This window comes from Epinephelus fuscoguttatus, linkage group LG21 (assembly GCF_011397635.1).
Source record: "Epinephelus fuscoguttatus linkage group LG21, E.fuscoguttatus.final_Chr_v1".
NCBI classification, from domain to species: domain Eukaryota; kingdom Metazoa; phylum Chordata; class Actinopteri; order Perciformes; family Serranidae; genus Epinephelus; species Epinephelus fuscoguttatus.
The window spans coordinates 36,222,785-36,246,147 of record NC_064772.1 but is presented as its reverse complement, the minus strand read 5'-3'; the positions used below and the strand labels follow the sequence as shown (position 1 = coordinate 36,246,147).

The window sequence follows — 23,363 nt, the reverse complement described above, 5'->3', positions numbered from 1 at the left end:
TTATATACTATACTGTATAAATTAGCCTAGCAACTAATGGAGGTTTCCTCTACTCATATGAAGCAAACAGGACATAATATGGTAGGCTTTATTGTATTCACAATTTATTGTTTCTTATCTGTGAAATTAAAGTAAATATTTCCACTGAGGGAAATGGTTTCAGCTCACAGAAACACACGGAGGTCTGCGTCGCTGTGACGAGTATTTCATTGAAGTATAAATTCTGCTCGAGTAATAATAAAATAAAAAAATAGGAAAAAACATTTTCTGTACCAGGCTGTAAACACGTTTATTTCTGCTGTAAAGTTGGGCATTTTAACATGGGGGTCAGTGGATATTGACTCACTCTTGGAGCCAGCCTCTAGTGGCCATTAGAGAAACTGCAGTTTTTGTGCACTTGGGCGTTTCACTTCATTTTTAGACCCCAGAATCTTCCGCCTGCTAGAGACCCCCTAAGTATGAAAAAAGACCGTCCTCTGTCTTTATTTACTGGCCGATCGTAAACTTTACAAACTGACTCTCAAACAATAAATACATGAAACCAATTTGTCACAGTGCTTTCTCATTACATTTTCCCATATCACCATATCCCACTGCCTTTATGATAGAATGAACTTAAATAAGCGTCATGCTATGTACATCATGAGCATGAATCGAGCCTGAAAACACAATAAAACCGTATCAAATACTCTGCACAGCAACAGAAATAGTCACATAACAAGTGAAGAGAGCAGGTATTTTTGAATTTAAATCAGTACATTCTAAACATACAGTAACATGTTGTTCACATTTGCTGTGTGTGTGTGTGTTCTTACCACCAGGCCACGGGACGACTTTCAGGATGGACTGCCACACCTGCTCCTGCTTCGCTGGTGACGCCATCTGCTCTACGAGAGAATGTCTCAGCTTCGACAGCTTCAACGAGGACCACAAACACTTCACCGGTCTGTGTGTGTGTGTGTGTGTGTGTGTGTTTGTTTGTCAAATGCACAGTTTACTTGTACACTGACTCTCCTCAGTGAAACCAGTCATCATGATGAACTGAATGTCTGTTTGAACAGAGCCTCTCTATCTGTGGTTCCTGCTCACCTAGCATTAGCATTAGCATCAGCATCAACTCCCAATCACGTTATCCGGGTGTTTGAGAAATTCGCACAGTTCGACTCGTAATAACATGTTTACATTTGTTTTAAAAGTCTTGTTTTAGTTGGACTAACACAAAATAAATCGATTTTCTGTCATGTAAACATACTGAAAGAAACACAGTTTACTGTCTCAGTTTAGCTTTAGAGAAGCTAAAAGGTCAGATACTGTAGTTATATTTCTTCAGTGAACATCCTCAGGAAGATTTCGATGGTTGACCGTCAGCATTAATCCTGGAACTGATTCATTCCTCCTGATAACAACGTGATAGAAAGCCACGTTTCTGCTTCCAGTCTAACTCTCATTACACTGTAAATGTATTCAGTCCATCACAGTGCCTTCATTACTTTCCTCCGTTATACTTAAGTCTTCCCTGTCCTCCTGCAGGCCTTCCCTGTAGTTGTCCAGACCGCTTCGTCCCAGTGTGTGCCTCTAATGGACGGACCTATCCCAGCGCCTGCGTGGCCCGCTGTATGGGTTTCAAGGACTATCAGTTTGTCTTTGGCCTGTGCCGCCTCAGTAACCCCTGCGCCAGCAAACCCTGCCAGAGAAACCAGAGGTAGGTTCAACTTAACTCCTCCATAGAAAGGGACTGTTCGCTATCGATCAGAGGAGGGAGGGTGACTGGGGTGTGTAACTGGGGAAAATACATGACCCTCCCACCACCATAGATAACCATATTTTTTTTTATATCTATGCCACATGAAGGTAATTCAATGAGCAGGCAGCACCCTCTAAAAGCATCTCAGAGCATCGTTCAACTCAGGTAATCTCTATTTTCACAGTCAGGCTGTGATAAACGGTGTAATTTAGATTTTTTTTCAAAACAAAACATGCCTTTCAAACCAGCCACTGGGTTTTGGGGTTCAGAGAGTATTTGAAATCAATACAAAATACAACAATTTAAAATTGCACGTCCCTACTTTGGGCCAAAAATTGCACCACCCCCTCCCCTCGCTTAAATAATGAACAGTCCCTAAAAAAAGTCATTACAGCATTTTCCCTCCCTTTCCTCTTCACTCTCTCCTTCCATCTGTCTCTCTGAGCAGCTGAGATGTTGTTTCAGGTGGCTGTGGCTGTGATGAGCGGGGTTAACTCACCCCGAGGCTTTTTATCAGCGTGGGGTTTGTTACTCCATTTCATTCACAGATCATCATCGTCCCCCACCCCCACGCTCCACCCATGAGCTTTGACCCCTCACCCACAGTTTAAATGCTGTTTTGGAAGATTTCCACCCCGACCTAAATACAAATCCAAGAAAGCTGAGAGCAAATATATTTTCAGCCCCGTCAACATGTAAAATGATATTCAAACACCAACGGCAATTTAAGCGTTCTGATTATTCTCTACTCAGCTCAACTACAGAGGCCTTTTCACTGTTATGATGGCTTCAAGGATTTGTGAATTTGTCACATAGACTAGGCTGTTTTTAAAGACTGCTGTTGGAAAAAAAGGATAAAAATTCAAGATGAAAACAATAAATGACATAGAAATCAGAAATATACACGTCACAATCTCTGTGATTGAATTTATTTTCATGACTATGTTTTATTGTAATTTAAGATAGAATTAGTAAGACATCTTTCTGTTTTTTGATCCATTATAGTTTGCTGTCAGTGCAAACTCAGTACTTCATTATATTTCCTCATTGTCTGGACAAATACAGTATAATATATATGTCCATCCATCCATCCATCCATTTTCAACCACTTATCCGAAGCTGGGTTGCAGGGGCAGCAGGCCGAGCAAAGCACCCCAGACGTCCCTCTCCCGAGCAACACTTTCCAGCTCCTCCTGGAGGACCCCGAGGTGTTCCCAGGCCAGATGAGATATATAATCCCTCCAGTGTGTTCTGGGTCTCACCCAGGGCCTCCTACCAGTGGGACGTGCCCGGAACACCTCTAACTGGAGGCGCCCAGGAGGATCCTGATCTGCCCGAGCCACCTCAACTGACCCCTTTCGACGTGAAGGAGCAGTGGCTCTACTCCGAGCTCCCTCTGGATGTCTGAGCTCCTCCCCCTATCTCTAAGACTGAGCCCAGACACCCCCATTTTGGCCGCTTGTATCAGCGATCTCATTCTTTCAGTCACTACCCAAAGCTCATGACCATAAGTGAGGGCTGGGACGTAGATAGTAGTGATGGCCAAATGAAGCCTCATGAAGCATTTTCTTTATTTTCTGAGCCCACTAACGCAACACGGAATACAGTGTGCTTTCAACCTTTTGTTGAACAAAAAGTGCCATCTAGTGGGCTCATAAAATAAAGAAAATGCTCCATGAGGCTTCATTTGGCCATCACTAGTAGATGGCCCAGTAAATCGAAAGCTTTGCCTTCCAGCTCAGCTCCCTTCTCAACACAATAGTCCATCACAGCGCCCGCGTCACTGCAGACATCACGTCAACCTGCCAATCCATCTCACGCTCCATTCTACCCTCACTCGTGTACAAGATACGAGATACTTGAAGTTCTTTGTAACTCACTCCCAACACAGAGGGGACAGCCCACTGTTTTCCAGCAGAGAACCATGGCCTCAGACTAAGAGGTGTATATGCAGCACTAATTCTGTCAGTACATAAACGAAGACATGTCATACATGCTGATTGGGCGACTGTCAATAAAACTCAGAACTTCCTGCACTGATGTTTCAAATTAAAAGCCTTCGAGCTTCCGCTCTACCTCAAAGGGCACAATCCCTCGTACTGCTGGTTGTCTATCAAAGGTACCCCATGTACCCGAAACTAGAAACGACGATGTGGAAGCACGTGATTGGTGCTGCTTCCACATCTTCGGGCCCACAAAGGAGATGGACTAGAGACAACATTAGTGATGGCCAAATGAAGCCTCATGAAGCATTTTCTTTATTTTCTGAGCCCACTAGATGGCGCTTTTTGTTCAACAAAAGGCTGAAAGCACACTGAATTGCCATTCTTTGAGCCACTCTCTGTAAACCATGATCGCCATCTAGTGGGCTCAGAAAATAAAGAAAATGCTTCATGAGGCTTCATTTGGCCATCACTAGTCATAGAGATCCACGTTTAACAACAGCGAAACTATGTCTTCATATGTCTATAACCCCAAATTGCTCCTGATGGCTGCCATCGGTGTGGGGTTGTTTAACTGAGTTGCAGATGGCACCTTGGTGAATGTGACATGTCGAGTAGAAGCGCTTTGATTGGTCAGAAGACTGAAAAGGTGCTATACAGATGAGCAGATAGTGGTTTGCTGCTTTATTAATGCTCTGAATGTCGCATTCAGAACCTTTAGCGTGCACACTCTAAAGAGTCGAGGTGTGTGTGTGTGTGTGTGTGTGTGTGTGTGTGTGTGTGGAGACTTGATGGTTGCCATGGTGATAGAGCAGGGTTTCCATGTGTGTTTGGAGGGAAGCAGTTTTCTCCTGTTGCTTTGCTTTTATTGTACCTGTTTTTCCTCCAAAATATAATCCTGAGTGTGTTGTTTACCTCCTCACTGTGTGAATGTGAACTGAATGCACACACAGTTCTGGGTCTGGGGCTTCTCACCCTGTCTCCTCACGTAAGGAAAGAGGGCAGCACTGTATGGATGAATACATAAAGGCATATTGTGTGTGTTTCCAGGTGCATCCCAAAGTATCGCGTGTGTCTGAGTGACTCGTCAGACTGCCTGCAGTACGAGTGTGTTGGCCGGCCGGCAGCCTGCGATAAGAACAGCGTGGAGCCGGTGTGTGATACCGACGGCCTCGTCCACCCCAGTCTGTGCCAGCTGCAGCAGGCTGGGAAAACCATGGCGTACATGGGCCACTGCCAGGTAGGTTATGCCGGAGACTGCTGTCTTCATCTTGAGAAACACTCGGCGCTGATCTTACTATAGCTTAGGCTATGTGTTTTTTTATGCACCTATGCAGTGCAGACCTGGGAGCAAAATCACGAGCAGCTGTAAGTGTTGTTGAGGCACTCAGTGGAGTGCACTCCTTCAAGGTTTAGGTATCCTTTCAGTCAGCTGTTACCTTCAGAGTCGACACAGCGTGAGGTAGAGGACAGAGTGGAGACAGAAGGACAGTAAACATATTAACCTGATGGTGCCACTAAAAGGAAAAGTTCTAAATCAGATCAGTAGCTATATTTTTGTGTTGAGTGTGACTGTGCAGAGGAATGATGATGGTCACTTTGCCAGATGACCTTCTGGTCAGTGGGATCGTGGCTGGCTTTTAGCTCCCAAATGTATCAGACTGAAAAAGGCAACATTTTGACCCTATTTGATTATTCTTGAATTATGTACCGAGTCCTATCATGAATTTTAAATATAATAATGTCAACATGATATCATCAATTGGTTCAGTCAGATACATTTTTAGGGTGCCAAAATCCAGCAAGTCATTCAGTCTGTTTACATGCACAGTTAAAGGGATAGTTCAGGTTTTTGGACATGAAGTTGTGTGAAACGCTGACCATCTGTAGCTCTGATGTGACAGGTGTCACTACTGTCAACGAGCCTCCTGCTCTGAGAAATGGCCCATAGCTTACCGGAGAAAAAGTAGTTCTGAAGATGTACGGGGGACACGTAACCAAAAGGTTTTAAGCTACAAAAAACTATGCATGTGTTTTGTTAGACTATTTCAATAATTTTAAAACATCCTCGCATTACGTCAGACCTTGCTATTTTCTGGCCAGTATCACTTCGCCGTGCAGGCCCGCAAGACAGCACGGCAACAGAAATCAATCAGACAGTTCATCACCACGCCGTGCAGGTGCGCAGGATAGCAACGGCTAACGAAAACTTCATCGGCTGTTTCCAACAGAGAACCAGTAGGCTATTATTAGTGAGGAAAAAGATGTACTAGCCCTATATATACCTACTACTCCAGCACGAACACCGGCTCAGGCTCACGACACACCCTCGTCAGCTGCTGTAGGTAAACAGAGGAATACCAAAATGGTGCGAACAGCTGTGGGAATAAAAACATCGCCGGCTCCCAATTCCATCGGTTTCCTGTTACAGATGTAACCCGTGGGCAACTTTGGCTAACCCACCACCAGAACAAAGCAGAGACTGGTCGTAATCACATATGAATTCACATTTCTATGTGATTGATTACTCATGTCATGGATTTAGCAGTTAGCCTAATATAATAAACTAAATGCCGACGGTAAAACGAGGCCGCGTATAATGTACTCTCCACAACACAACAGGCTATTGGTTCAATCAAACATTTTGTTTTACAGACAATCAGTTACAGACATCGTTATATAGATTGATATTAGGTAATATATCTCTCTTTGGGCACAGCAGTGCGGAAATTGTGTTTTCTCTGTCCGTCGGGATCTGTGGGCAGCTGAAGTGAGCTTCACATATGCGCAGTTGCTTCACCCTCGCCAGCTTGGTAGCGAGGTTCATCCCAGTTGACACAATAAGATTATGAAAATAAGATTATGACCTTTAGAATAAATATTACTCAGAAAAGGCTGGACAGTGAGTTTTATCCCAAAACCTGAATGCACCATGCATTTTTTTTTATATCAGTGGACTTGAAAATGATACAGAAAAAAAACAGTGGTTTTCAACAGTTTTGTATAATAATTAACGATAATGAATCACTCAGTGTTCACAGGCACTTTTCCTACAGCTTTCTAAAACTGCCTTAATTAAATCACTGCTTAAAAAAGACAACACAAATTGTTCTGTCATCTCTAATTACAGACCAATCTGCAACCTGCCTTCTCTGACAAATATTTTAGAGAAAACAGTTTTTAAGGAGTAACTAAAGCCCAAGATTTTGACCAAACTGCTGCCCTCCCTGCCTTAGGCTTTCCATGTATGCACATGGAAGGGCAGAGAGGTGTCCACTCTCTGCCTTGGGGTTTCTGCGTCGGCTCTGGAAAGGCAGAGAGGCCCCAGAACAGAACCATGCCGCCAAATTTGATACTGCAAATAGAAGTAAAGTTTTCATTGACTTAAGCAGTCCTGACTTAAGTTCAGTTATAGCTAGTGATGGCCAAATGAAGCCTCATGAAGCATTTCTTTATTTTATGAGCCCACTAGATGGCGCTTTTTGTTTACCAAAAGGTTGAAAGCACACTGAATTGCCATTCTTTGAGCCTCTCTCTTTAAACCATGTGCGCCATCTAATGGGCTCAGAAAATAAAGAAAGTGCTTCATGAGGCTTCATTTGGCCATCATTCATTACAGCCTAACGTTGGCTTTTTACCTCTGGCGATTGAATATAAGCTTCAAAAATCATAAATGACGACGACGTGGTGTTAATTTGTGTGTTATCTTACTGAACAAGAGGTTTAAGTATCAAAAATATTTGTTTGCCACAGAGTTTATTTTCTGCACTAATCCTCAATCCAATTAAAAAAAAATTGGATATTTGATGAGGAAACCAGGATGATGGTATTGTCCGTGTCTTGAGCAGTCTATAGACTGTAGGAAGCTGTAACTGACCAATCAGAGTCAAGTATTCAACAAAGCTGTGCTGTCATATTGATATTAAATGTACTCATCACATTCATTTGCACGTCTGGAGTTGGTTCAGAATGCTGCGGCGCAGCTACTAACCGGAACCCGCAAGTATGACCATATCACTCCATTTCTGGCCTCTCTCCATTGGCTCCCTGTTCGCTTCAGAATTGAATTCAAAATCTTATTGTTCGCTTTCAAATCGATACATGGTCTGGCGCCTCAGTACCTCGGTCACATTATTCATCCTAAGACTCCCCTAAGATCACTGCGCTCCTCTGACCAGCTGCAACTTGAGGTCCCTGACAAAATTGAAAACCAGAGGTGACTGTGCTTTTTTGGTTGCAGCACCTAAATTTGCACTTCCATCCCATGTCAGATTGGCTCCCACCCTTGAATCTTTTAAATCTCGTCTACAAACCCACCTTTACACCTTGGCTTTTAATTCAAACTGAGAGTTTTGTGGTTTTTTCCCCAGTCTTTTCTGGCTGTTGACGAGACGCTTGTTTCTTTGTTTCTGTGTTTGTGTTTTTAGCTATTTTGGGCACTTATTTTGTTCTGTACAGCTCTTTGGTAATCCCTGTGATTTGTAAAATGTGCTATATAAATAAGGGGCGGCACGGTGGTGTGGTGGTTAGCACTCTCGCCTCACAGCAAGAGGGTTGCCGGTTCGATCCCGGGCATGGGAGCCCTTCTGTGTGGAGTTTGCATGTTCTCCCCGTGTCAGCGTGGGTTCTCTCCGGGCACTCCGGCTTCCTCCCACAGTCCAAAGACATGCAGGTTAATTGGAGACTCTAAATTGTCCGTAGGTGTGAATGTGAGTGTGAATGGTTGTTTGTCTCTCTGTGTCAGCCCTGCGATAGTCTGGCGACCTGTCCAGGGTGTACCCTGCCTCTCGCCCGATGTAGCTGGGATAGGCTCCAGCCCCCCCGCGACCCTCAAGAGGTTAGAAGATGAAGATGCTATATAAATAAAGTGGATTGGATTCATGCTCCTCAGAAGATAAATCCTTGGTTGTTTGCACACATTTATTTTGAGTGCTTGATGTTTTTTGCCACCACTCCAGACCAGAATGTTAACAGTTGTAAACTTTGTGCTTCGTAAGCAAAATTGTATGGTCTTGGTTTTATCCAGTGCTTTTTGAACGGTCTTGTACCCTGGAGGAGCTGTTAGTAACTCTTGAGAATTTCAGTTCTGATTTTGATGTCTTCCAATACATGTGCTTGGTGTGATCTGTTGTCAGGACGCCTGTAGGAAGCCTCAGCAAGTGTGTGGCCATAACGGTGAGACATACAACACAGTGTGTGACGCCTTCTCCGACCGCGTGGCTGTGGACTACGAGGGCCCCTGCCACGCTGTAGGGGCCGTATCTGATGTGGCCCCCGAGTCTGCGTGCAGTGTGATTCCCTGTCCACCTCTGTCCGCTCCAGGCTGCCAGCCTGTCATTCCACCTGGTGAGTGACAGAGATCAGCATGTTTGCAGCGAGCGTCTGACAGTGTTCACCTCACTTGATGGCCTTTCCTCAGGACATGAAGGCAGCATTAGCTTGTGGAGGTTGTACTGAAATAATCCATGACCTCTGACCTCTTTCCAGGAGCCTGTTGTCCGATCTGTGCCAGCATGCTGCAGATCCTCTGGAACAAAGAGCAGATGAACACTTTCTCCAAGGTACCAGTGTGTCACAGTTCACCTTATTTATGTAACAAAGCTGCCACTTGTACACAAATAATTCATGTGCCGATGTTGGACAAACTGAGGTGATGTTCTGTGTCTGGATGCTGCTGTGGGTATCAGGCGTAATTACACATTTTGACCACTTGGGTGAGCTATAAATCCAAAAAGTCCTCCACAGCAGCGACATGCAGACTGCACAGACACCACGCTCAGAACAACACAGTGCTGTTACTGTGAGGCAGAAGTCATTTTTCACTGTCAGTACTTTCCAATATCATGTTTCACCTGTTTCCCCCACGTGTCCATAAAATCACACACACTTTTCACTCTGAAAACAAGTCTATTGTAGTAGAGTAAAAGTAGTGTCTGTCAAAGTGGTTTAGTCCTGCCTTGACCCAGACTGTACACTGTGGGTGCCCTGGTCAGGTCTGACAGTCTTCCACACACCATGGGCCTGTTTCAGAGAGCAGGTTTAACAAACTCTGAGTCTAATCCTGAACTCTGAGTTCATGAACCTTGAGATGGAAAACTGTGAGTTATCTGTTCCAGATCAGCTGATCAGAGAATGTGCACTCTAAATTAAGCTTGTGCATGGTGAAAGGGAAAAGCCATCATCAATGGCGCTCCGATATTATGATTCACCATGGCAACAGGTACAAAAAAGGCAGATCCTCCATTTGTCCAGTGGACAAAGAGATGTTAATGTATGTGTATCCAGAGTGTGCACCTTTATTTAAAGACTAAAACCTGATGCAGAGCGGGGAAAGTGTCGATAAGTTAACACAAGTTAATTCATCATGAAGCTGTAGCGGGGACAAACACAGGAGCCGACAACTGAAGATGAAAAATATAGCTGAAGATTTAAAGTATATATATTTATATCAAAGACAAAGACATGATTGTAAGCTCACAGTCTGATCCAGTAATTACATGGATGGTAATTTCCACTTAAAAAGGCGTGGAGGTTAAAAATACAGCAGATTTCAAATTTTAGACATCTGTTTGAATCTTTGGCCCCACGGTGTTCAGTGGCTTCATTTCAGCTACTTTAACAGATGTTGTCAATTTAAACACAGCGACTAAACATTCTGTTAAAACACATTCAGACTGGACACAGTCTATTTAAAAACTCACTGTCATTCTGCAGCTGCACCACCATCCTGCTCACTAAGAAATATTCGCATATAACCTGGGTATATGGGCAACACTGATTGAAACCATACAAATAAAATGTTAATTTTCAAATCGTTTTATTTCTTTGATTTAAACTGAGATTACACATTATGTGCAATAAACATGTTAGTTGAACTGCTCTAACAGACTGACAGCTGTCTCGTGTAAAGAGTCACAGTGTTACCAACATATATATGTATATATAAAAAAACAGAACAGAATGTCCACTCAGGCTATAGTGTCACATATCATCCCATGGTTAGTGACGGCCAAATGAAGCCTCATGAAGCACTTACTTTATTCTATGAGCCCACTAGATGGCGCTTTTTGTTCAACAAAAGGTTGAAAGCACACTGAATTGTCATTCTTTGAGCCTCTCTCTTTAAACCATGAGCGCCATCTAGTGGGTTCAGAAAATAAAGAATATGCTTCATGAGGCTTCATTTGGCCATCACTTCCCATGATGACGTCACATGATCAAACAGAGCCTTGTCATCATTGTATATCTGTATATGACAAAAAAACACCAAAGAAAATAAATAAAGGTTCATTTAATGTTGTAATTTCAATAGTTATTTATAGAATATGTATAATCAGCATATACTTTTGTTATAGTTGCACTGCAAATTATTTCTAGAAAGTTATAACATGTAGCTGTAATATTTCACAATAGATTACATTATTCTCACCTTCTGGGCCACAACTGTAAAATAGTTTTACAGAAGTACTCTGCTAAATGGAGTTTAAATTTACAGAGTCGGTTACCATGGTAACTGAGCCAGACTTTAAGTTACCCCCATCTTAGGGTTAACTAGCTCAGAGTTTTCACCATAGCTGCTTTCTGAAACAGGCCCCAGTAAAACAGACACCTCAGCGGGTTTGAGGGAAATATACTTTTTACACACAGTCATCTAACAACTGTCGTTACTAGTTACTGCGCAGATTTTACAGATAGAAATCTGATGATTCTCGTGGAAAACAGTGTGTTGTTATTCTTTACAAAAATTCTCATTCTGATCTTGTCACATATCAACGTTTGGTCATGGACTCTCCATGTTGAGATACGACGTGCAAGGTACCCTGGGTGTGTGGGTTGTTGACATTCTGGGACGCCATGTCAGCTTCAGCCTGTTACATGCATTGTCTGTTTTCAACAACCCGACCTCCGGCATCAGACACTGACGACATAAGCTGTCCCTTCACATTGGCGTGATACATGGCTGGTCGCTGTTACTGTTTAATGGCGCCTAGTGGTGTCAGGGGGAGACGCAGCAGGACAACAACAGAAGTTAAGGGAGCAGAAGTCCAAATGGGGTTGGTGGGAGGGGTGGTGGATGGGTCCAACAACCATCGAATTTTACCCAGGAGGCCGGTGTTTGCTTCCAGCTAAACCCTGTTCTTTTTTCCTGAACCCAACCATGTGTGTTTGCTGTTGAAGGAAGAAAACATCTATTCGTAATGTTGTACTGACGTGGTGCTTTTACTTTGAAAGAGACTGTATCAAACTGTACATTTCCTGTGAAAACAGAAGTGTATTTTGAAAACAGACAATGCATGTAACAGGCGGAAGTTGACACGGCGTCCCAGAACGTCAACAACCAACACACCCAGGGTACCGTGGACGTGGAAAGTCCATGACCAAACGTGGACATGTGACGAGGTCACAGTGAGGATGTGTTGAAATAAATGCACTATGTCCTCGAATTGACAGTTTTTTCCACCAGCAACACACGCACATGGTTGGGTTCCGGTCAGGGCTCTTTGACACATTTGCAACCTGAAAAGTAAATTCTAATAATCTAATATTTCCCTCTTAAAAGCAAAGATTAGAGAAAAGTCCAAAAGATAAATTCTGTAGCAGAACTTTCTCCTCCTTTGCGCTGCTGTTAGTCATCTGATGACCCCCACCTGAACTCCATATACGGTGGTTAGTTCGACAGACACACAAGCCCACATAACAACAAGATAAAGAGTTAAGTAGAGGTTATCAGACAGGTGACATGTTGCTCAGTATCTTCAGGTGCCCTCACTCTACAGCACATGTACGACATTGTACTGTTTGCTGCCAGTTTGTTCCATAGGAAAATCCCAAAAGTAAATTAACACATTAATCAGAAGTTGTTACTTCCTTCCACCTTTGGCCACAGCGCTCTCTCACATGCCTCCTCTGAGCCTCCCCAGTGTGTGTGTGTGTGTGTGTGTGTGTGTGTGTGTGTGTGTGTGTGTGTGCCCAGCCTGTTGAGCAGCAGTAAAGCCTGAAGCCTGCTGATGCCTAAACGCTGACATGTTAGCTGCTAATAAGTCCCACCGGCATCTCATTCCGATCAGCTTAATTATACAACAAAGCCCCTTTGGCTGTCAGTCAACTTGGCTGTAATCCCCAGCACAAGCACATCATAGTAAGACTCAGCATTAAGCCCGTTAATACCAAACACAAGCAGAGCTGATTTGATCTGCAGCTGCGAAGATACATGAGAATATGAGTGTAACTGTGCTGCTGCACTACAGCCACAGCTCAGCCTGCTGAGAGCTCCTCTGCACTGTTTGTTTAGGCTGCTTTACAACACCAGGTCACTCATTTATCTGTCACGTGTTAACTTTACTAAATTTATTTATTCATAGAATAAAACTTTAGGATCAGAGGAGCTCACACACATCCAGGTGTTTTACTGTAAAGCCTTTAGTGTCCTCAGAGGGAGCTGTGTGAACTCTGATTACTCTTCCAAGTGATGTCACTTTAAGGCGCGGACATAATTTCCGTTTTGAACGTTCACGGACAGCGGTGGCAGATGCACATGTGGTACATATAGTACAATCAGTGGTATGCGTCAGTGCCCAGCACGAAATGGGAGGTGATCTCACCCCCCTCCCACTGCAAACATCGAGTAAAGGCCCATTTATGCTCAACGTTAAATACGGATCCGGATACCGACGGAGCCTTCTGTCCGTGCTCCGCGTTCATTTCGTCCGTATTTCTGCACGTTTCCATAAAGCTTACGGATACGGGCCAAACGGAGCAGTATCACCGGAAACCGTGGGGGCAGTGTTGCTGTCACTACCTGATATGTAGCTCTAGTGAGACACGAAGAAGAAATAACAATTCAATTTCTCTCATTAGCAGTACTAGAGAAAAGAATTCTCCGTCCTCCAGTCGCGATGTGTTTAACGGCCTCACCGACCACCGCCTCCTACAACGCTGCCTCTGTTTTTGTCTTTTATGCAAGAGGTACATTATCAATATCTCCTCCACAGTCGCCATGTTTGTTTTTGAGTTTGTTGTTGTCATAAACTTTTGACTCTGGGCTGCCCCCTGGTGGATATATTGGTTGACATCCATGCCAACGTAAAGGGCGCATGGAAGTATGTGGGCAGTGACGGTAACATCGTTTGAAACGGACATATACATTTTCGTATGTAAAGGGAGCATAAATGGGCCTTAATACTGGTGTAATTTTTACTTGCTGACATCATACTGTTACCCCTGGCAACAACAAGCATGGCTGAAAGCGAAATTATTACAGACTCTGTGGTGGTTCCAAAAAGAGGATTAGCTTCAGTAGTGTGGAACAAACTGTGGCGTCCTGAATGTTTTACTTCTCTTAGTGCTCAGAGCGAACTCACTCAGCGGCTCCTCTGGCAGCAGCACAGCGTCTCTCCCTCTCCTCTCTCGCCGAAAGGCTTCCTCACAACAAGAAGGGAGGGGGAGGAAGTGCGGAGAGTGTCATAGCAAGAGGTAGAGTGCAGGTAGAAAGAGAAAGCAACATGGCGGAGAAGCGGCCGAGACACGGTTCAGAAGTGGATCCTACCACAGAGGCAAGTGTTACTCTGTGTACACGGTGTGTGTCGAGTGTTACTGTGTGTACATGGAAGTGCCACCGGCTTATTAGTTGTAATAACGCATTATTCGCTGGGAGGCGACAGAAGTTACGCACTATAGCTTTAAAACTAGCTTCGCCGTGGTGAGGCGTCTGCAGCAGTGATTTAAACTGGAGCATGCGCAGTTGTCACACTTGCTATGCGTGAACTCTACACCACCACAACAAATGGGCTGCAGGCAGACCATGGATGTCTCAAGAGAACAGGATACAGTGTGGGAGGCAGCCTCGTTTTCAGTGAAAGTCGCTCTGTGGCACATAAAGCCAAAATGGTTCAAATCGCCATCTAGTGGGCACAGAAAATAAAGAAAATGCTTCACGAGGCTTCATTTGGCCATCACTAATGTTGTCTCTTGTCCATCTCCTTTGTGGGCCCGATGATGTGGAAGACTTTTGGCGGATCAGCCGGCTGTTTCTAGTTTCGCACTCTGGTAACTTGAATGGAGGTGAAATGATTAAATCGTGCTGTTCTTCAAGACTTTCAAATGATTATTGTAACAAATGGATCAAATCCTGATGGTGAAACGAGTCATTTCGCAGAGGTTGTCACGCTCAAAACATGTCTTCACTGATTTACAGATGTCTCTCTCACAATGTAAGTCTGTGGGGAAAAGTCTTTATAGACCACATGACGAACGTGGAAGTTGTAATTCCACTGTCAGCCACTATAAAAATTGGCTTCATAGCTCAGCAAACTTTGAATCACAGTAATGACCATGGAGTTTTAGATTATTGAAGATAATATTGTTACTATGGTGCTAAGTTTTGATAAAATGCCATTAAATTTTACAGCTTTGCATGTAGTAAATAGAGTTAAAGGTCCCATATTGTGAAAAGTTTCACGTCTTTTTAAAAGTAAAGGGGGTGTAGGTGCTATGTAAATACTGTGAAAGTATCAAAACGCTCCGTCCACAGTGACTGTGCCTTTAAAAGAGCCGTCGTTGTGCTTGTGACGTCACAAGTATACTTATAGATAGTGATGGCCAAATGAAGCTTCATGAAGCATTTTCTTTATTTTCTGAGCCCACTAGATGGCGCTCATGGTTTAAAGATAGAGGCTCAAAGATTGGCAATTCAGTGTGCTTTCAACCTTTTGTCGAACAAAAAGTGCCATCTAGTGGGCCCAGAAAATAAAGAAAATGTTTCACGAGGCTTCATTTGGCCATCACTAGTCTGCATATAGCGTCTGTGCAGACCCTCGTAGATGGATGACGGCATTTACGCCTCATGAACCAAAGCGGACCCTCGCGGACACACAGATGTGGAAACTGACTGAGTCCGTTTTTTTGTGGCACATCTAAAAATAAAGATGACCTCAAGTTTGCCCACAGACTCAGAAACTTGTGTCCATCATTAAAGCTTTCGTAACGGGTTTGATTGTTTGCGTCTTTTCGCAGTATCATTCCATACTTTAATTCATGCCTGCATGGTAGTTTAAAGAACAGAACTTTGTTCCTTGGTCGAAGTTTATTCTGCAATCAACATGTAGTATTTTCTTGACTGACATCTTAAAACTTCCCTCAAGTTTCAATCCAGAGCTGCACAGCAACATACACGGAACAATGTCTGATCTCTCCCCCTCTGTTTGACCTCTGACCCCTGGGTGCAGCTGAATAAGAACCAGCCCGTGACGGTCCACGACGTCCTGCAGATCCTGCGGCTTCACGTCTCGGTGCCACAGTGCGACGTCTTCGGCTACCTGAGCATCGATCACGAGCTGGTGGTCCTCATCGCTCCGGTGGACCAGCAGCCGACCCCACTGCAGGTAACACACACACACACACACACACACACACACACACACACACACAGTAGATTCAGTCTGTCATGTCTATTTTCAAGAGGATGGCAGAAGAAATAAATATCTTTTTTTTTTCTTTTTTTTTTTTTTTTTTTTTTACTTTTTGTACATGGTTGTGTCGTTGATGCACGTGTATATGTTCTGCCATCACATATTGGTATTTGAGGATGTTGTGATCCGATAATACTCATTAAACAGATCATTGTGATTTGGGAGTCAGGCCTCTGCTCCTCAGAGCTGCTCTCGTCTAATTAGTGGCACCAGCTGACTGATTCATCACACCTGGTCTGTCTGTGAGGCATGTGTCAGCACCACTGATGATCATCAAGGACTGAAATGTTTGCTGCGCTTTTTATCACTTTTCTTTGAGCACTCTTCTTCTCCTGCTCAGATGTTTTTGTTTTTTGGCTCTGCTCTCAGCCTGTGAACCTTTCTGTGGCTCAGTTGAATTTCCTCTGCCATCCCACGAGCACAGAGGAACTGGGCTCTTCATATTCCCTGTATATCTTTCTTTCTTTTAACATACTCCAGTTAGCATATTTGGGTTTCTCATTACTGGAATTTGGTGTTTACATGCTCAAACACATAAACTCCAAAAACCCGATCATAAATGAGTTATAATCATGTCCATGTAAACGCACTCACTGTTTGAGTTCTCAGTCATTTGTGTAGCTGTTTCTTTTTTTCATATTATTTTTAATTTTCATCTAAAAAAAAATGACATATACAAACAGACTAACAAACACACTCGACCCAGCAACCCCCCAAAAAAAGCCAGACTTGACTGAGATAAATACGTTTAGCCTGTTGCATAAACAGACAGGAAAAATGACTAAGACTCACAAAACATTGTGACTCACAGCTAATTGATGGTGAAATAAGGTGCCTAATTATTGGGCCCCAAATACTCTCAAATTTATCATACAACCTCTCTCAACTCACTCTACCCAAGACTAGTTTCTTGAGCCATCTGGGGAAACAAGGAGCACTGGTCGGCTTCTGTTCCTAAAAATCATCCTCTTTGCTACTAATGCCGAGTTCACACTACACGATATCAGCCCGATTACAGCCCGACACAGCGTCATATGGTGTTGGCTCGGATCATGAAAAATGAATGTCATATGTGATAATCCATTGTTTCATCTCATGTAGTTTGTCATAGTAGACGACAACCAACGCCACGTTTGGGACGCCTCACAACACCCTGACATAAAGTCTAGCATGTTTGATTTTTTTGTTGTTGTTCACGACTTCTCCCGTCACAGCCGTTACTTTGACCAATAGGAACACAGAGCAATCTGCTGCCATGGAAACTGTAGGACAACAACAGCCCAACCTTTTAGATATTTCCTGTAGGGACGTTAGCACACAGAGTAAAAAGGAAACAGCAGAGGCACTTTATCAACCCGCTGAGTACTGCCATTAGCATCAAGCTAGCAAAGAATGTTCTTTCTTCATAATGGAGGATATAAAGTAAGAAAATTTACTCAGCACAGCTGCAGAGGCTACCAGCTTCATTTCAAACAGACTAGATTAGAAACGGGCTGCTATTTATTATTCCCTCCATATTTATATATTTTTACTTTTTATCCTCTTCCGTTTGCCTTGATAAAGTTAATGCATCGTGCCGTCATTTCAAACTCAACACTTCCTGTTTCTGTTTCAAATTAAAAGCCCCTTATAACTTCAGCTGAGAGAATCCCTTCATTTTCTAAATAGGCTTTTATTTTGAAATATTTGCAGGAACTTCAGATGTAGCTCCTGCCACCTCGTGGCTAGGGTTGGGTTGGTTCTTGGTAATACCAATTCAGTTCGGTACTCCGTCTTGGACCAGGTTTTTTCTTTTTTTTTTTTTTTGAGACTGACCAGACCGCATACTCAGGCAGAACGTCCGTCTGGTAAAAGTGGATGTCTGCAGGCCCTGTGCGCGCAAAGGACGACCGCGCGGACTCCGCTCCGCGCACCAGTGTCACACAAAAGACTGTTTGGCATGTATTTTTCACATCGCGGGGATTTTTCATGGACATTTTTACACAGAGTCCGCTCCGCTTATAGTACGCCTGAGTCTGTGAGCACCTGTGTCTGCCTCTTCACCAAGCGCACAGTGAGCAGGAGAGAGAGGGGGGCGGGGACTGAGCTAGGAGGTGCGAGTGCGCATGCGCCTCTACTATAGCCTGGAGTTTGTTTAACAGTGACGGGGAGTCGATAATGGCGGACAATTTAGTTTCAAAGAAATCAAAGAATGCGCAACTATGGCAACACATTGGCTTTGAGCCAGACGAAGGAGGTAACCCTTGTTTGCGCTGATTGAGTAAGCTGCATTTGTAAGGAATAAAAGAAACAACTTGTTACTGTCACTCTGTTGTCCTAAGGTCGTTTTTTATTTTAAATGAGTCAACTGCGCCCCCAAGTGGCAAAAATCCGGTATTACTGACTTGATGCGGTTTTTTTTACAAAAACCAGACGTTTTTTTGTTTGTTTTTTTTCTCATACTGACCCAACTCTAGTAGTGGCGCTTTTTACATTAGTACAACAACATCTCAGCTGACACATGAACAGACACAGTGACTGAGATTATAGTGATAGTAATAAAAATAGGACAAGAATAGCTCGATGACATCACACATGTCGTGAAAGACGACCGGAGACGATTGGCGTGGACCATGGTGTAGTGTGTCATGTCTGTCAGCCAAGTCATGGCACAATATCATGACCCCACAAGAAAATATGACCTTGACTACCCTTTGCGAACTTACATGTGTCACAGATAGCAGATCCGTCAGGTAGTGATGGCCAAATGAAGCCTCATGAAGCATTTTCTTTATTTCCTGAGCCCACTAGATGGCGCTCATGGTTTAAAGAGAGAGGCTCAAAGAATGGCAATTCAGTGTGCTTTCAACCTTTTGTTGAACAAAAAGCACCATCTAGTGGGCTCATGAAATAAAGAAAATGCTTCATGGGGCTTCATTTGACCATCACTACTGTCACATTTGACACATTTTGTTAATCTTTTCTTTGGTAGTTTGTAAAGCAGCATTGAGAGCATAATGGCACATCACTGAATGCATTCCTAATGAGAGTTATTTTGGTGGAAATGTCACATTGAGATAAATTAAAAGCAAACAGCACTCATATAAAAGATGGATGATACTGTTTTTAATAACTGTTAGACAATAAAGGATGAAGCTGGATATATTTTAAATCCTCCTGAGACCCTGTGTCCTCACATGATGACATGACAGTTTGGTTTACTGGACCTTATACTTCATTCTGCTCAACTTAGACGTGTCGTCCTTGTTCGTGGACACTTTTTTTGTATAGTAAGACCACAATTCACTAATACATGTAAAAACAAGATGGCAGCCATCTCTGCCAAGTTACTCTGCAGCCGACCCCGAATCAAGTGGACAAGGTGCAAAACCTGATCACATTTAATGGTTGAAACTTGTTTATTTATGATTAATAATGTTTGATGTGTTACACAAATTTTAGCTAGTGCTGGATGTCCACAACGGTTACATGAGGTCACATGACACTGTCGTTTTTAATTACTTCACCAGGACCCTCAACCTCTCTGTGTGCTCCCATAGATACATCGTTATCATAAATGTTCATTGTTTTTGTATATATGTTTGTATTTTTCCAGGTTGCTCAGTATTGTTGTGACAACAGGAGCTCTTTCAGTCGTCCCGTTTCTTTTCACACCTACACATTATAAACACACACTGCTGTATTTAGCTCTGCTAATTACCCACATCTCTCCTTCTGGACATAAATATTTATGCTCAATGTGATTACAGTGGAAAACTGAGGGGGAGGACACATCTGTCTCCTTCAGCCAACTCTCTTTTTGCACTTCATTTGCATTATTTTATTGTCAGGATTGTTTACTGCAGACGTTACATGTTTAAAACACATATAGAAATCATGTAGAACAGTCGTAACACATCCCCCACTGTTTATGACTGATATGTAGTTATTTCTTACACAAGAGAAATCAGATATTGTCAGTAGTAAAAGCAAGTATTGCTCGTCAAGTGCCCACAATGTACCGAACTATCAAACACCTGTTTAATTAAGCTGAATTATATTTGGTACACAGGTGAACCCTGGGCACCCGCCTAACATGTGGAAACATTTTACAGATCACAGACCACAGAACAGAAACTCAGTGTTCTGCTTAAATAAATTATGGTTTATGTCAGTGGAGTCTGGTGGCTTTGATATAACAGCTTCAGTTCCTCGAAGGAAAAGGCTGTCTGATGGCGACATAAAGCCATGACAGTATTTGAAATGTAGCCTACACTTCAGCTGATATGGATTTTTTGTCGGTGGGCCTTTCCTAGGTGGCTAAAACCTGACTAACTGTGGCGGTGTTTGCTCAGTGCTGTTTGATTTTATGTTCGTGACACGAGGATTTTCTACCCAGAAGTTATTGTAAACAAACTTTATAGCTGTGTCTCAGTTCAGGGGCTGCAGTCTTTGAAGGACGCAGCCTTCGCGGTCGACGTCAGCCACGTCCTTGAAGACAGCATCAGCCAAGCTGAATGGTCTCTGAAATGGGGCAGTCTGGTCTGCAGAGGATTTCCTAGTTGCATCACCAGTTGTTCTCGCCCTGACCCGTTGGTGTTCCTAGCAACCAGCTGCGCTTGACGAGAGAAGGAGTAAGCTAGCAAGTTAGTTAGCCCTAAATCATGGACCCAGAAATTAACTTTAATGATTAACTTTGACTTTAATGTCAATCTTGAGGAGATGATTCACGGGCAGAGACACCGCTGTTTGATAGATTTCAGGCTGATGGACCGTTTTCAGGTAAACTTATTAAATTAAGATTGTTTAAGCTGTGGGCCTTTAGCTAATCGTAATGTCAACAACAGTTAACCGTTAGCTAGTTAGCAACTGCTGTGGTGGCGAAAAGGCCTAGAAATACTTGACCCTTAAGGTCAAGTCAAAGCAAAACATCTTTACTAAGGTCTCACTCTGGGTAGAAGTCTTAGAACAAGGTGACCTGGCAAACATTGTGATGGTGAAACATTGTGATGGGAAACAGATGTCATTGCCAGGAACAAGATGTGGTAAAGTATTAAGATAAAATAAGCGCAAGCTCTGGTAACAGCAGGAAATCATACCCACACACATGGAAAGTTAGGTATGATGTTTATCTGAGGAGGAACATAAGAGTGCTCGGTGAACTGCTCTACGGGATTGTCTCATTGTTGTGGTATGTGAAATTGGTACATTGTGTCTTCAGTTAAGTACCAGCAAAGGCTGCAAGATTGAGCTCTTGTCATAAAGACTCTTTCCTTAACACTGTAAGTTAACTTAATAAATAATCGTCACCGGCTGCATTTGAGGGAGCCTTCGAAATGGGACAGCCTTGGTCCGCCGACCGGTCTTCAAATGCAACCCTCGAAGGGTGCAGCCCCTGAATTAAGACACAGCTCATGATGCAGTCTATAGACCGTTTTACTGGAATTACATTGCCAGGACCCATTTGGAATGTTTATGTTTCAAACGGTCTATAAGTAGTGATGGCCAAATGAAGCTTCATGAAGCATTTTCTTTATTTTCTGAGCCCACTAGATGGCGCTTTTTGTTCAACAAAAGGTTGAAAGCACACTGAATTGCCATTCTTTGAGCCTCTCTCAGCCCTGCGATAGTCTGGCGACCTGTCCAGGGTGTACCCTGCCTCTCGCCCGATGTCAGCTGGGATAGGCTCCAGCCCCCCCGCGACCCTCAAGAGGATGAAGCGGTTAGAAGATGAATGAATGAATGAATGAATGAATGAATGAGCCTCTCTCTTTAAACCATGAGCGCCATCTAGTGGGCTCAGAAAATAAAGAAAATGCTTCATGAGGCTTCATTTGGCCATCACTATCTATAAGTATACTTGTGACATCACAAGCACAACGACAGCTCGTTTAAAGGCACAGACACTGTGGACGGAGCGTTTTGATACTTTCACAGTATTTATATAGCACCTACACCCCCTTTATTTTTAAAAAGACGTGAAACTTTTTACAATATGGGACCTTTAACTCTATTTACCACATGCAAAGCTGTAAAATTTAATGGCATTTTATCAAAACTTAGCACCATAGTTACAATATTATCTTCAATAATCTAAAACTCCATGGTCATTACTGTGATTCAGGCTGCTGTCAGACCTAGAGTGGTCTCCTTTGGTCTGAATCAGGGACTCATGTTGTTCCAAAGTTGTATAATTGCCTAGAGTTGGTTCGTGTTCTCACGGCAGCATTTACAAGAGGACCAGATCAAATGCCTTGTGTGAGAAAGCTGCTCTTGATTGGTCAGAATTTCCATGTGGGAAAAATCCAGGAAGTAAAGCAAACATTGAAGAAGAGTACACTTGCAAGATAAATGTGACACTTTCTAATGTCACAATGGAGGGACAACTACGCAGGTTGATTTTAGCGCTGCTCATCGTGGACTATATTGCTGTCATTGTTCATTTTAGTCAAAGCATACAGTTTGAAAACGAGGCAAACGCGGCTCCAACTAGAAAACAATGTTTTGATGCATTGGATGTGCTGAATGTGCATATTAAGGCAGTACAGGAGGAGGTGCACATTAATAATCCTCCAGGACTGTAACATGCTCATGTTTAACCCAAACAATGTGTCATGTGACTGCAGTTGCTTCACATCCAGGTCGGAACACCTTCTCACCACAAACCAACCGCACCAGAGTTCCTTTGGAACCGGACTGAGACCACCTCTTCAAGAAGGTCTCAGTCTGGTTGTTTTGGTGCGCACCTTAGTGAGACTGCTGTGTTCACACCTGCCCAAACAGACCACACTGAGGGGGCAAACAAACTTGAGTTTGATTGAACCAAACTAAACAGGGCAGGTGTGAAAGCACCCTCACTTTTGCACAATCCATCCTTGACTGTAAAATCCTAAAAATAAAGTCATATTCAGTCATCAGCATCAGTTTGACGGAGGTTTGCAGTGCTGCATCAGCATCTTGTGAGCATGTGCAACTGTGAAGTACTGTGTAAAGTCTGGCAGTGTGTGACCTTCTTCTTTTAAGAGGAAAAAAAACTTAGTAGACTGATGTGATCTCATTAACAGCTTAGAATTGGCTCGTTATTGCTGTTTCCTTTTTTATTAAAACAGTTTAATTTCCTTTGTGCATGGGAGATGATAATGAAGTGATAAGTTCATTAAAGTGCTCTTAAGAAGGTGGTATCAGACGTGCATTTATCTCTTTACACCTTCTGCTGCTGCAGCCTGAATC

General features: G+C 43.2%; 1 protein-coding gene across 3 annotated transcripts in view; it reads left to right on the top strand.

Moving 5' to 3' along the window:
* The window catches only part of reck (reversion-inducing-cysteine-rich protein with kazal motifs), a 100,144-nt gene that overhangs the window by 64,920 nt on the left and 11,861 nt on the right, over positions 1-23,363 (top strand). For all 3 annotated transcript variants that reach the window (XM_049565501.1, XM_049565502.1, XM_049565503.1), the window contains 6 exons: positions 822-944; positions 1,531-1,702; positions 4,738-4,927; positions 8,823-9,033; positions 9,175-9,248; positions 15,912-16,067. In XM_049565501.1, coding sequence (XP_049421458.1) covers positions 822-944; positions 1,531-1,702; positions 4,738-4,927; positions 8,823-9,033; positions 9,175-9,248; positions 15,912-16,067 — 926 coding nt within the window. The remainder of the gene's footprint in view (positions 1-821; positions 945-1,530; positions 1,703-4,737; positions 4,928-8,822; positions 9,034-9,174; positions 9,249-15,911; positions 16,068-23,363) is intronic.